Raw genomic sequence first — 13913 nt, 5'->3', positions numbered from 1 at the left:
ACATTCCATTTTCTCCACCCTGCCCCCACCCTCCCACCCCAGCCTCTGACAGCCACCACTCTGCTTTCTGTCTCTGTGGATTTGACTCTTCAAGGAACCTCTGGTCAGTGGAATGTACAGCATTTGTCCTTGTGACTGACTCTTCCACTGGGCATCATGTCCTCACGCCTGTCTCTGGTGGTGGCTTCAGGCTGGCCTTCATTTTTTTTAATTTTTTTTTAATTTTTTTAAAAGTTTTTATTTATTTCTAGGAGAGAGAGCGAGACAGCGTGAGCAGGGGAGGGTCAGAGAGAGAGGGAGTGACAGACTCTGAAACAGGCTCCAGGCTCCGAGCTGGCAGTCAGCACAGAGCCCGACGCAGGGCCCGAACCCACGAACCGCGAGATCATGACCTAAACGAAAGTCAGACGCTTAACCGACTAAGCCACCCAGGCGCCCCTGGCCTTCCTTTTTAAGGCTGAATAATATGCCACCGTGTGTATACACCTCATCTTGTTTATCCGCTCATCCATAATGGGCACTTAGGTTGTTTTTCCTTCTCGACTGTTGTGAATAATGCCTTGTGAACGTGGGTGTACAAATATCTGTTCGAGACCTTCCAGTTTTTTGGGTACGTGCCCAGAAATAGAATTCCTAGATCATACGGTAGTTTCATTTTTAGTTTTTTGAGGAACCACTGTGTTGTTCTTAGCGACCACACTGTGTTCCGCCCCAGTGGGAGTGCTCAGGGCTCCAGTCCCTGCGCTCCCTCCAGCTCGTGTTTTCTGTTTCTTCAATAATAGGCGTCCTGATGGGGGCGAGGCGGAACATCATTGTGGTCTTGATTTGTGTTCCTCTGTTAATTAGTGAAGTTGAGCATCTTTTCATGTGCTTGTCGGCCATTTGTGTATCTTCTTTGGAGAAATGTATGCTCAAGTCCACTGCCCATTTTTCAGATGGGTTGTTTGTGGGTTTTTTGTTGACTTGTTGGAGTTCCGTGTATGTCCTGGATATTAACCGCTTACTGGATACATGATTTGTGGATGTGTGCTCCCACTCTGTAGGTTCCTTTTCACTCTGTTGATTGTGTCCTTTGATCCCCAGAAGTGTTTCATTTGGATATAGTCCAGTTAGGTAAAATTTTTTTTTTTTTAATGTTTTATTTATTTCTAGGAGAGAGAGAGAGAGAGACAGCGTGAGCAGGGGAGGGTCAGAGAGAGAGGGAGTCACAGACTGAAACAGGCTCCAGGCTCTGAGCTGGCAGTCAGCCCAGAGCCCGACGTGGGGCACGAACCCACGAACCGCGAGATCATGACCTAAGCAAAAGTCGGACGCTTAACCGACTAAGCCACCCAGGCGCCCCCCAGTTAGGTAAATTTATTCATACTTTTGTTGTCTAGACTTTTGGTGTCCTATCCAAGAAATGGCTAAATCCAGTGTCATGAGGCTTTTCCTCTGTTTTCTTCCAAGAGTTGTACAGTTTTAGCCATCAGATCTCCTCGTTACACTCTGAGGTCAAGTAGACGCTACAGGTCTGGAGTGGTTCCTTCACCACTGGGCAGCTCTCCGGTTCTCAGCAGACCCTGCGTGGCCTGCACAGTGAGCCCAGCTCTGACGCTGTCTTCCCAGAGGCAGCATCAGATCCTGCAGGTTAAGACCCAGTCCCCCGAGACGGGCCTCATTGCAGATGCCGTTTGCAAATCTGTGCTTCTGCCCCACTGGCCATAAAATGGAGGTTCCTATGACTCCTTCTCAAGTTTGGTTAATTTGCTGGAGCGGCTCACAGAGCCGGGGAAACAGTGACTTCCATTTACTGGTTTGGTGTAGAAGATACGGAAGAACCATCCGGTGCAGAGGTGCACAGGGCAAGGGCCAGAAGCACTGCCCTCCAGGCTTATGGACGCCTTCCTCAGCCCTGTAGCTCATCAAACCTCATTGTACAAGACTTTTTATGGAGTTTAATCCACAGCCCCTTCCTCTTTCCTGAAGTAGGCGGGTAGGGCTGAAAGTTCTAACCCTCTAATGATTGCTTGGTCTTTCTGGTGACCAGCCCATGTTGAGAGTATGTAGGGGCCCCAGCCTCAGTCTCTTCATTAGCATAGACAGGTGTCCTCAAAAGGGGCTCCTGTGAGTGACAAAAGACACTCCCATCACTCAGGAAATTCTAAGGGTTTTAGGAGTACCATGCCAGTAACTGGGGACAAAAACCAAATGTATTTCTTATATCACAGTACCTTTAAAAAGATTAGAATATGGGGGCGCCTGGGTGGCTCAGTCGGTTGAGCGCCCGACTTTGGCTCAGGTCATGATCTCACAGTTCGTGGGTTCAAGCCCCACATCGGGCTCTGTGCTGATAGCTAGCTCAGAGCCTGGAGTCTGCTTCGGATTCTGTGTCTCCCTCTCTCTCTGACCCTCCCCTGCTCATGCCGTCTCTATCTCTCTCTCAAAAATAAATAAAATATTGAAAAAAAAGAAGATTTGAATCTGTGGGGCACCCGGGTGGCTCAGTCGGTTAAGCATCTGACTTTTGGTTTCAGCTCAGGTCATGATCTCACAGTTCGTGAGTTCGATCTCCACATGGTCTGTACTGACAGTGCAGAGCTTGCTTGGGATTCTCTCTCTACTTTTTTCTCTGCTCCTACCCTGCGAGCTCTCTCTCTCTCAAAATAAATAAATATTTTTTTAAAAAACATTAGAATCTAATAAAGGGGAAAAAGACATCTGGACAGGTTGGATGCTATACACACAGCAATAATTTGAGGAATGGACACTCTGCCTTGAGTTCTGCCCCTAATGACCTGTGACTTTGTTACCAAATCCCAAGTTTGGCTGCCCATCCCTCGAATGACCAATACTCAAGAGATGAGTTTCGAGGGGCACCTGGCTGGCTCATTCGGTTAAGCGTCTGACTCTTGGTTTCGGCTTAGGTCACAATCTCCCTCTTCCAGGGTTTGAGCCCCATGTTGGGCTCTGCACTGTCAATGTGGAGCCTGCTTGGGATTCTCTCCCTTTCTCTCAGCCTCTCTCTCAAAATAAATAAACTTAAAAAGGGAAAAGATAAGTATTGATAGGAAAGGAATATGAGCTTGATTTAGGAGGCTGGCTACAAGGTGGACTCTTGCCCAATAGCCAACTCCTCAGGTTCTGTGTAGCCATGAGGGTTTTAAAGGGACGAGGGTCATTCACCGAGGACCGCCATGAAGGGGTGCAGGGCCTATAACATTTTGGTTGTGTACAGATACGATGGCTCCCGTTGGCAGCTTTCAATGCTCGAGACTTTTGCAAGAGATCGAATTCATGTTCTGTGACACATGAGGACTTTCTGTTCTCCTTCTAGAGAGGAATGTGAGATTTACAGATAACACAGGGAGGGTTCATAAATCAGTCACCTGCACTTAGGAATCCCTGTTCAAGATCACCACGCTAGTTATGAAGATCAGGGTGGCCCCAGCCTCAGGTGTGGCCCTCCACTCCTCAGGGCGGTCATTTCTCCATGTTCATCTCAGGGATGTGACCCTTATTTCAGTGGCATGTAGGAGTGTGATAGGTCCTTTCCCAGGCGGTGGTGGTTATCAGCAGGGACTGACGGACAGGGCTTTGTGCATGAGGAGGAACATGGTGGGAGAAGAGCGACAAAATAGGCCTTTTGTGGAAAGCCAGGGACATCGGGTCATTCAGCCACGGTCACTTAGATTGAGGAAGGCCACCCCGGGGGTGAGTCAGTGGTTTCCCACAGAACAGTGGGGGTTCTCCTTCGGAGGTAGACAGGCGGCCTCTGTGGTGGCGCTGAGAGGCTCGTGGTCAGTGGCGGGCTTACTCGAAGGTGGTCAAGGTCTGCGTGCTGCCTCAGCGGGTAGTTTCCCGGTGATGAACCGGGGGCACATCAGGGGCACGGGCCCGAGGCGTTTGTCCGTCCATTTTCATAAACACAGAGTGCCCACCCCGCCCGTCTGCATACTGGTGCTGCCACAGAGACTCTGGGCTCCCAGGCTGACTGCTTCCGCGTCGTGGAGGCCGGAAATGCAGGTGAGGATGGAGGCCTGACGGCCGGTTGTCCTCGCAGGACGAGCAATGGGAAGAGCACCGTGATCAATGCCATGCTCTGGGACAAAGTTCTGCCCTCGGGGATCGGCCACACCACCAACTGCTTCCTGCGGGTAGAGGGCACAGACGGTCACGAGGCCTTCCTCCTCACAGAGGGCTCGGAGGAGAAGAGGAGCGTCAAGGTGAGGGGGCGGCGGGGACTGTGCCAGGTGGGGTGTGCTGGCGGGTGGAGTCAGACGTCGGATGTGACTGGAGCATCAGCACCTCTACAGAGAGGGCGATGCCCCTGCAGTGGGAAGTGGGCAGCCCCGTTGGAGCTGAGCGGTGGAGCTGGTTTGAGAGGCTCTGGGCAGGTCGGAAACCCAGAACGCCAGGAGTCCACAGGCTCCAGTGCCTGTGTGTTGCCAGGCGGGCCAGCTGGCTTTTCTCCTCGCTCGGAAGAGTGCGTGCGCCTCGTTTTCTGAGCTGGTGCCACGGGGCGACTCCTGCACTTGCTCTGTGGTTCTGAATCAATAGCCAGTGGCTTGTCCGGTTTTATTTTTCTGAGAGCCGTTGGCCTTCTTGTTTGGGACCAGATGCTGCTGTCGGTTCTTGGAAAGCTTGTTAGTGCAGAATAGCTGCAGCTCTAGGATACCAGCCAAGAAAGAAGCCTTTGCAAGGAGTGAAGAATAGTTCTTTCTCATTGGCAACTCCCGGCTCTTGCCTTTTACGTGGGAAATGAAAGAAGGGGAAGCAGATCAGGCCGCAGCCCTGGGCCACTGTGCCCTGCATGCCAGGCAGCCCGGGCAGCCTGCTGGCCAGCGTGTCCCCCTCAACTCCAATCTTTCTTGCTTTCTCTCTTTCCCTCCTCCCCCGTCAGACTGTGAACCAGTTGGCTCATGCCCTTCACCAGGACGAGCAGCTCCATGCTGGCAGCCTGGTGAGTGTGATGTGGCCCAACTCCAAGTGCCCGCTTCTGAAGGACGACCTCGTGCTGATGGATAGGTAAGAGGGAAAACATCCCCGCAGGAGGTCCCACCCGGGCGCTCTCCTTTCCTGCATCCTCCAGGCCAGGGTCCCATCGGCGTGTTCGTTGCTCTGCTAAGCGTGTGCGCTGCCTTTCCCACTGGCTCAGCCCGAGCCTCCCGCCTCCTGCATATCCCGGGGTCTGGCTGCTGTAGCCATTGGCATCAGTGGCCTGGAGATGTCCCAGTGATGGTCTGGGACGGACAGATGGGCGGGAGGCCCAAAAGTGAAGGAGGTTCTCAGCCGTAACCCGATGCTGGTGCGTGCAGTAGGGTTGGGAGCTTGTGGTGGTGGGTCCGTGTGATATTTTATTTCTCTCGAAAGAACACTTCAGGGACAGGTGATAACTGTCCTGAGTATGGTACTGTAGTGCTTATTGGACTCACAGAAATATAAAATTTCACCTTAATTGCATATCTTCAAAGTGAAATTACAAATCATTAGTTAAAAAAATTTTTAATGTTTACTTATTTTTGAGAGAGAGTGCAAGCCAGGGAGAGGCAGAGAGTGAGGGAGACACAGAATCCGAAGCAGGCTCCAGGCTCTGAGCTGTCTGCACTCACCAGCTGTGAGATCATGACCCTCTGAGCCAAAGCCGGATGCTTAGCAGACTGAGCCACCCAGGTGCCCCACAAATCATTATTTTTAATTTTTTAATTTTATTTTCTTTCATTGTTTGTTTAGTTTGAGAGAGAGCAGGAGAGGGGCAGAGAGAGGGGGAGAGAGAGAATCCCAAGCAGGCTCGTGCTGCGAGCGAGGGGCTCAGATTCCTGAACTGTGAGATCATGACCTGAGCTGAGATCAAGAGTCAAACGTTTAACCCACTGAGCCACCCACGTGCCCCAGATCGTTGTTTAAATAAAAGAGATACGTGGATGGAACAAAACACACCTTTTAGACAGTCGGGAAAGATATGAAATGGAAAGTAACTATCTCTCCAGTGAAGGCCAGGCCCCATCTCTCTCACGTCTGTAACTGTCTCCTCCTCTGCCTGGCTGCCTCAGGTCTGTGCAGAGCAGGAAGACTAGGGCCCAAGGTCTGTGTGCCTGACCATACTCTACCCCATTACCTCTAGCCCTGGCATCGATGTCACCACGGAGCTGGACAGCTGGATTGACAAGTTTTGCCTGGACGCCGATGTGTTTGTGCTGGTGGCCAACTCGGAGTCCACCCTGATGCAGACGGTAGCCCCCGCACCTTTCCCCACACCCCTAGAGCCCAGCGGAGCTGGGTGGGGGGAGGAGGTGGGGGCTGACGACCTTGGCCAGCACCACCCCTCCTGTACTGAGGTCTTTTTCCCCCCGTAGGAGAAGCAGTTCTTCCACAAGGTGAGCGAGCGCCTGTCCCGCCCGAACATCTTCATCCTGAACAACCGCTGGGACGCATCGGCCTCGGAGCCCGAGTACATGGAAGAGGTGGGTAGCTCTGGAGTCGTCGCTTTGGGGCTGTGTCCACCGGGGCCTCTTCGTGGGCTCTCCGGCCACACCGGGCCAGTGACTGACTTCTTCGCCAGAGATTTCCCAGGTGTTCTTGGGGTCACTGTGGTGTCTCCTGAGGGCTTTGAGAACACCCCCTTCGCTTCTCCTGCTCACTTCCCTTGCTCCCCCTACTCTTCAAAATGCTGTCATCCGGGCCTGAAGAGCGTCCCCACCACGTCAGCCGCACCTTTGTGTGGGACCAGTGCTCGCTTCAGTTCGTCCAGTTACTCATTATAGAGCAGACTCAGCTTTCAGATGTCCAGGAAAGAAACTTCAAGGAGGAGCAAAGGATAATTAATTCTTACTGACAGCCCCTCTGATTCTTTGTTTGCGTGAAAGGAAAGGAAAAGGAGTAACAGGCTGGTAACACGGGATGGTGAGGCGCGTGGTTGGCAGGCTGATGCTGGCCAGCGTGGCGGGCAAGCTCCTCGCCTGGGAGATGGATGTAACAGTTCTTGGAGGGAAGAAATCTGCTGACTCTGAGGAAAGCTCCTGCCAGTAGAAGCCGAGGATTTCAGAGCTAGAAGGGATTTTCTGGTGGTGTCCACTGATTTTATAAATGAGGCCCGGGGAGTGGGGGAGCGGGTGGTGCTTAGCCTGGCAGGGCAGAGCCTGGGTTTAGGTTGCTTGGCCCCCAGGTTCCTTTCCTTCCGGGGCATCACAGTGAGATGCTGTGTCGGCTTTATTTTGGCTTGTATGTGCATAAAATACTTGTGGCAGCCTGTGCTCCCAGACACCCCCCTGACATCGGTTCTGGGGAACTTGGTGGCTAGAGAACAGCGGTGGTGGAAGATGATCCTCATGTGTGGAAGGTGTGTGTGTACCTGTGGAGTACTGAGCCCTGTGACTACATCACCTGGTTTTTAGAAGAGAGGCAGCTTGGGGCTGTGGGCTCCATCGGGAGGGGGCCACTGGCACCCACCGGGTCACACCCACCTCTCTGTCTGTACTTCAGGTGCGGCGGCAGCACATGGAACGCTGTACCAGCTTCCTGGTGGATGAGCTGGGCGTGGTGGACCGAGGCCAGGCCGGAGACCGCATCTTTTTTGTGTCTGCCAAGGAGGTGCTTAACGCCAGGATCCAGAAGGCCCAGGGCATGCCTGAAGGAGGTGACGATGGGACAGACTCCCTTCTTCCTGAGGGTTGAGACCTCTGGCTTGTGCTAAGTCAGCCCGTAGAAAATAGTTCTGACAATGAGGTGGTGAGAAGAGCCTTGAGTGAGCAGCTCTTTGCTTCTCAGCCAGTGTTTGAGGATTGGCTTTGGAGGATTTTACCATTTCCTTCTGCTGGCCGCTCGTTTCCGGACTAACATGGTGTAATTCTCCTAGGGGGCGCTCTTGCAGAAGGCTTTCAAGTGAGGATGTTTGAGTTTCAAAATTTTGAAAGGAGATTTGAGGTAAGCGCTTTGATTCCAGTGTCTGATTGTTCTGTGTCTCCTCGGCACCCACCGGCCACGTCCCTGGCAGTGAACGCCAGAACCTGGCCCCGAGCTGGTGGACCCCGGTGGCCTCCGCCCCCCTCAGCACCTCCTGTCTTTCCAGGAGTGCATCTCCCAGTCTGCGGTGAAGACCAAGTTCGAGCAGCACACAGTCCGGGCCAAGCAGATTGCAGAAGCGGTGCGTCTCATCATGGACTCCCTGCACGTCGCGGCACAGGAGCAGCGGTAAGAGCCCCACACTGCGCACCCGCAGCGGGCGGCACTGGGAAGTGGTCACTCACCCCGGGACCCTGGGACTTGCCGGCAGAGCTGAGTCTCTGGGTCGCCACCAGGACTAGTCAGACCTCCAGGGAGCAGCCTGGCGAGGATGGCTGCTGGGCGGGTATCTGGTCGTCCCGCGCGGTCTGGGTGGTGTTCCTGGAAGTGTGGCCCCGCGAGCCCGTGTTGGAGGCCTCGGCCGGAGCCACACTGAGCATGGCAGCGTTTCCCAGGGCTTGAGGTGGGGCGCGTGGATTTGGCTCTTTAAAGATTTTATTTTATTCTGAGTAATCTCTACACCCACCATGGGGCTTGAGCTCAGTCTCCAAGAACAAGGGTGCATGCTCCACTGACAGCCAGCCAGGCGCCCCCAGGCCACTTATTTTATTTTATATTTTATTTTACTTTATTTTCTTTTGTTAAATAGTTTATAAAAATCTGGAACGCTTCACGAATTTGCGTGTCATCCTTGCACAGGGGCCATGCTAATCTTTGTATCGTTCCAATTTTAGGTGCTTCTGAAGCGAGCACAAGGCCACATGTTTTAAAAATGATTTTTGTTTAAAATAGAAATTAAAATATGGGAAAATACAGAGAATAATGTAAAAATAAATTGCTTTCTTTAGTGTTCGCTCTATATTATCCTAAAGCTGAAATGAAAGAAAAACACCACATCAAATACCCTTTGATTCTTCAGCCTCTGCCCCACTGTCCCCCCGCCCACTCCTCAGGGACAGTCACAGCCATGAATCTGGTGTGCAGCCCCGTCATCTGTTTAGAAAGTGCTTATAATTATATAATCCTGAAGAACACGTGGTGTCGTTGTGTATGTGCCTCACGCACGTGGATGTGGAATTGTGCTGAACGAGTTAGCGCACCCTGTGTTCCCTTCTACTTGGCATTGGTTTTGCCCTCGTCCCTTTTTGGCAACACAGAGCTGGTGTTTCTGTTAACTGCTGTACAGCATCCCATTGGGGATGTACCTCATTTTCCCATGGGTTGATTTTTATTGCTTATTTTTTGATATTTATTTATTTTGAGAGAGCACGCACGCACACCTGTGTGAGCGGCAGAGGGGCAGAGGGGGAGAGAGAGGGAATCCCAAGCAGGCTCTGTGCTGCTCAGAGCCCTGACATGGGGCTCGATCTCACGATTCTGGAATCTTGGCCTGAGCTGAAACCAAGAGTTGGATGCTTAACCGACCGAGCTACTCAGACGTCCCAACCCATGGATTAATTTTTAGATTTCATCATTTTCTATTGCAAACCCTACTGCGGGGGGCACCAGCCCACGTGTCCCCTGGTGCATGTTGTAAGAGCGTGTCTAGGAGATTAACTCCTGACCGTTTCGTCTTAGGGTATGTGTGCGTTTTCAGTTTTACCCTGTTTTCCTCTGAAGCATCTGAATGTGCTCCCAGTTCCCCCAGCAGTGTGGCTGGGATTCTGCTTTCCCTGGGCCTCCCTGGCCCTTCAGACTTGGTGATTTTTGCCAGATTCCTGCCTACATAGAGTAGTACCTCTTTTTAATTTCATTTTCTGATGACTTGTGAGGCTGAGCTTTTTTTTCCGAGTTAAGGAACAGAATGTGTTCTAACCACACCCCGCCCCCACAGCACCCTCCTGCCCCACCACCTCCTAAGCTGGAAGCCCTAAGGGCACAAGGCTGGGGCCCAGGAACGGGGAGAGCGTGCTTCTGGGCACCACCTGACACTGCTGGGCCCCCAGCTGGGGCACACACAGGCTTCCTGGCTCCTTGGTTGGGTGGGGACCCACTCCTGAACCCAGCGTGCTTTCTCCCAGGGTCTACTGCCTGGAGATGCGGGAAGAGCGGCAAGAGCGGCTGAGGTTTATTGACAAGCAGCTGGAGCTCCTGGCGCAGGACTACAAGCTGCGGATTAAACAGATCACGGAGGAGGTGGAGAGGCAGGTGAGGCTCGTGGAGGAAGCGCTTCGGGAGATCTGGACCCCCAAGGAGCGTGCAGGGTTCTGGGAAGGTGAAAGAGCACACGTCCTCATCCTGGGGGCTCCTCAGCCTTCCAGAAGGAAGTTGTGGCCCTGACTGGAGCTGGCGCACGGCCTCCCCTGGGCTCCCTGGTCCCTTGTGTGACTCTGGGCAAATCCCTATGCTCCCGGTCTCCCCTCCACATCTCACAGCAGCATTTGCTTGCCAGTCTAATGTCCCTCCTCCCTCAAAAGCTTTCCTGCTGCAGGTGAGCAGAGAAGCCCGCTGGCTTGCGGGGAGGCTCATGCGGCCTGTGAGGATTGTGAGTTAGGCTCTCCTGGTGCTGCAGCAGGGAACCAGGTCCCCCTTGCCTTCCGCACTCAGCAGTACGCGGCCCTCTCCCGCAGGTGTCCACGGCCATGGCAGAGGAGATCAGGCGCCTCTCCGTGCTGGTGGACGAGTACCAGATGGATTTCCACCCTTCCCCAGTGGTCCTCAAGGTCTACAAGAATGTGAGTCGTTAAGCAGCAGGTGTTCTGCACAGGGACCCACTTTGATCCCTTTTGGCTGCTGGGTGGAATCAGGCTCTGCTGTCTGCGTCAGGGTCCCTGAGCCAGGGAGATAGGACCCAGGCTTTGCTCTGCGTTCCGCAGTCACCTGCCGGGTGCGGGCTGACCGGCCTCAGGCTTCCTTGTCCCTTGGCTCCCCAGAATGAACTCGTGACGGGGGCGCTGCCTTTCTGAACCTCTGCCTCCCGGTTGCAGGAATTGCACCGCCATATAGAGGAAGGACTGGGCCGGAATATGTCTGACCGCTGCTCCACGGCCATCACCAGCTCCCTGCAGACCATGCAGCAGGACATGATAGGTCAGTGGGGACTTGGGATTGGGGCGTTGGGCTGCCCACAGGTCCGCTTTGGGGGCCAAGTCCACAGAAATCACGGCCTTTCCTTGTCTGTCACTCTCGACAAGTCCGTTCCATGTCCTCAGATCCTTGGGGTATGTTGAGCATCCACTCCAGGAGCACTGCCAGGGAGCCACCTTGGGTTACCCGAGGCATAAACGTCAGCAGGCTCGGTCCACACGCCCCTGGGGCAAGCTGGCCTGCCTCTCAGGGAGGGGCCCTTGCAATGCCACAGGCCACTCCTGCAGAGCCACCCATGTCCTCCATGGAGGCCGACACTGCCTCCATCCAAGGCTGGGCCCCGTGGTGGCACAGGGCTGAGCCAATGCGCTCTCCCCTCGTTTGTGTCCCTGACAGATGGTTTGAAACCCCTGCTTCCTGCGTCCGTGCGGAGTCAGGTAGACATGCTGGTGCCTCGGCAGTGCTTCTCCCTCAGCTACGATCTCAACTGTGACAAGCTGTGCGCGGACTTCCAGGAGGACATCGAGTTCCACTTTTCTCTCGGGTGGACCATGCTGGTGAATAGGTTCCTGGGCCCCAAGAATGGCCGCCGGGCCCTGATGGGCTACAGTGAGCAGGCAAGCAGCGTCCCTCATGCTGAAACTGTTTTCAGGGTGGGGACCCTGCGGTGCCAGCCTCGGCACGTGTGCTGCCACAGACCCCCCACGGTTCGGGTTTTGGCCACAAATCCATCTTGCCTTATCCTAGGCACCAATATTCGTGGAATTAGAACGTTAGCTGAATTTTTTTCTAACGTGTATCATATTATGCGTGTGACGATCAAATACAGATGATATAGTTTGTCCACATACCATCATTTTAACATTTAGATCTTTTAAAAATTTTATTTCTTTATTTTTATTTCGAGAGAGAGTGAGCAAACGTGTGTAAGTGGCAGGAGCGGCAGAGAGAGAGGGAGACATAGGATCTACAGCAGGCTCCAGGCTCTGAGCTGCCATCCTGACTCAGGGCTTGAACCCATGAACCGTGAGATCATGACCTGAGCTTAAGTCGGCCACTTAACTGACTGAGCCACCCAGGCACCCTTAAAATTTAGAATTTTAGGGGCGCCTGGGTGGCTCAGTCGGCTAAGGGTCCAGCTTTGGCTCAGGTCACGATCTCACGGTGTATGGGTTCGAGCCCTGCGTCGGCCTCTGTGCTGACAGCTCAGAGCCTGGAGCCTGTTTCGGATTCTGTGTCTCCCTCTCTCTCTGACCCTCCCCTGTTCACGCTGTGTCTCTCAGAAATAAATAAAAAAATTTTTAAAAATTTAGATTTTTAAACCACTCATATCTGGACCACTCGAATTAACATGTGGTTAATTCCCCACTTTGGGGGAATTGTACTGAGGCATTTGGGGCCGGCCGCTGCTAGCATTCCGAGGGTCCCCACGGGGCTCGCCTCGGGGCTGGCAGGCCCGTTACAAAGCTTCCGTCCTTCCTTGCCGTTCACAAAGCTTAATTTTCTTTTTGCCTTTTTGCAAACTGAAGAACTGCTCTGTGTCCCTGATCCGGGACTCCTGGTCCTGAGGTCACTGAGGGTTCTATTGAGCAAGGGACCGGCCACATTCTTCTTACCCAGCCTGTCATGTCTCTTCAGGTGCAGCGCCCCATGCCCCTGACGCCAGCCAACCCCAGCATGCCGCCGCTGCCGCAGGGCTCGCTCACCCAGGAGGAGCTCATGGTGTCCATGGTCACCGGCTTGGCGTCCCTGACGTCCCGGACCTCCATGGGCATTCTCGTTGTTGGAGGCGTGGTCAGTACGCAGCCCTGCCCGGGAAGGAGGGCAGGGGGGTCGGGGCTGAGGGGCGCAGAGCCGGTGGGGGTCCCCGCACGGGCACAAGCAGCGTTTTCACGCCCACTGGAGACTCCTCACGGTGGTCTTGGAGCTATGTAGCCTCAGCTGACGTGGCGTTTGGATGGCACCGCTCCCGTGTGACAGAGGAGGAAAGTCTGGTTGGCTCGCCAAAGAGAGTTAGGATCGGAACTCTGACCCAAAGGCCATGTTTGTCCCCAGTGGGGCCTGTACTGCATGATGGGCAGGGAAGGGACCCGAGAGGCTGACAAAGCCCAGTCCAGACAGGTGGGCGTGGCCAGGAGGTGAGGAAACCCAGAGCAAGACTGGCAAGGGTTTAAGACAGAGAGGCCAGGCCGGGCCTTGAACCCCGTCTGTGTCCTGGTTTTCTTGCCGTGTCCTCTCCACCCCAGAGCCTGAGACCGCAGGCTGCCTTCTTGGTAACCGGGCTACTCGCCACATCCTGAGCCGCGACGCACTGCGGCCGGCATATTTACACCCGGAGTTTTCCTGGGAATGTGGCCTCGCTCTCTCTGCCATGGTCGTTTGATATGGCGGGGACAGAGGTGCTGGGGGTTGTGCTCTCCGCTCGGAAGGCTAGGGTGGCCGCCGCTGAGGCCCCCTGCGCTCCGTCTCCGCAGACACGCGTGCCGGGTGGCTTTTTTCCGATGATGACCTGGCAGAGGGTCGTTAGCTGAGGTGCTGGTACGTGATGGTCCTGGGACCCTTTCAAATAGTGCGTTTTACCCAGGCAGCCCTGTGACTTGGGTGGAGACTGTCACGCCTCTCTCTGTTGGGAGGAACCGGGGTAAAGAAACTTGCCCGGGTTTCAACCCGGAAGGCAGGCAGCACTGAAACCTGATGTCTGGCTCCGCGTCCAGTGCTCCTGGTAACCACAGCGCTGTGAGCTAAAGTATCATACACACCAGAGCAACAGAAGCCGCTCTCTGAAGAACGACGTGTGGAATTCTACTGTCGCTGTCCTCAGACTGGAGTGTCTCTTTAGAGCACGCCTGCTTTTGTCCTTAGGGATTCTGCATGTCTGGGTCTGTGCTCTGGTCCTGATACCGCCT

The 13913-nt window shown here is 54.1% G+C and overlaps 1 protein-coding gene and 1 pseudogene across 2 annotated transcripts in view; one reads left to right on the top strand and one right to left on the bottom strand.

Moving 5' to 3' along the window:
* The window catches only part of MFN2 (mitofusin 2), a 28460-nt gene that overhangs the window by 9223 nt on the left and 5324 nt on the right, over positions 1-13913 (top strand). For both annotated transcript variants that reach the window (XM_077763787.1, XM_077763788.1), the window contains exons 5-16: positions 4043-4205; positions 4883-5007; positions 6104-6212; positions 6336-6443; positions 7462-7615; positions 7835-7902; positions 8048-8169; positions 10002-10128; positions 10551-10655; positions 10908-11010; positions 11404-11624; positions 12646-12801. In XM_077763787.1, coding sequence (XP_077619913.1) covers positions 4043-4205; positions 4883-5007; positions 6104-6212; positions 6336-6443; positions 7462-7615; positions 7835-7902; positions 8048-8169; positions 10002-10128; positions 10551-10655; positions 10908-11010; positions 11404-11624; positions 12646-12801 — 1561 coding nt within the window. The remainder of the gene's footprint in view (positions 1-4042; positions 4206-4882; positions 5008-6103; positions 6213-6335; positions 6444-7461; positions 7616-7834; positions 7903-8047; positions 8170-10001; positions 10129-10550; positions 10656-10907; positions 11011-11403; positions 11625-12645; positions 12802-13913) is intronic.
* On the bottom strand, positions 8635-8733 carry LOC144231520 (U6 spliceosomal RNA; annotated as a pseudogene).

Source organism: Crocuta crocuta, unplaced genomic scaffold (assembly GCF_008692635.1).
Source record: "Crocuta crocuta isolate KB4526 unplaced genomic scaffold, BGI_CrCroc_1.0 scaffold13, whole genome shotgun sequence".
Classification (NCBI taxonomy): Eukaryota; Metazoa; Chordata; class Mammalia; order Carnivora; family Hyaenidae; genus Crocuta; species Crocuta crocuta.
Note: the sequence above shows the minus strand (reverse complement) of the source record. Positions and strands in the feature narration are given on the sequence as shown.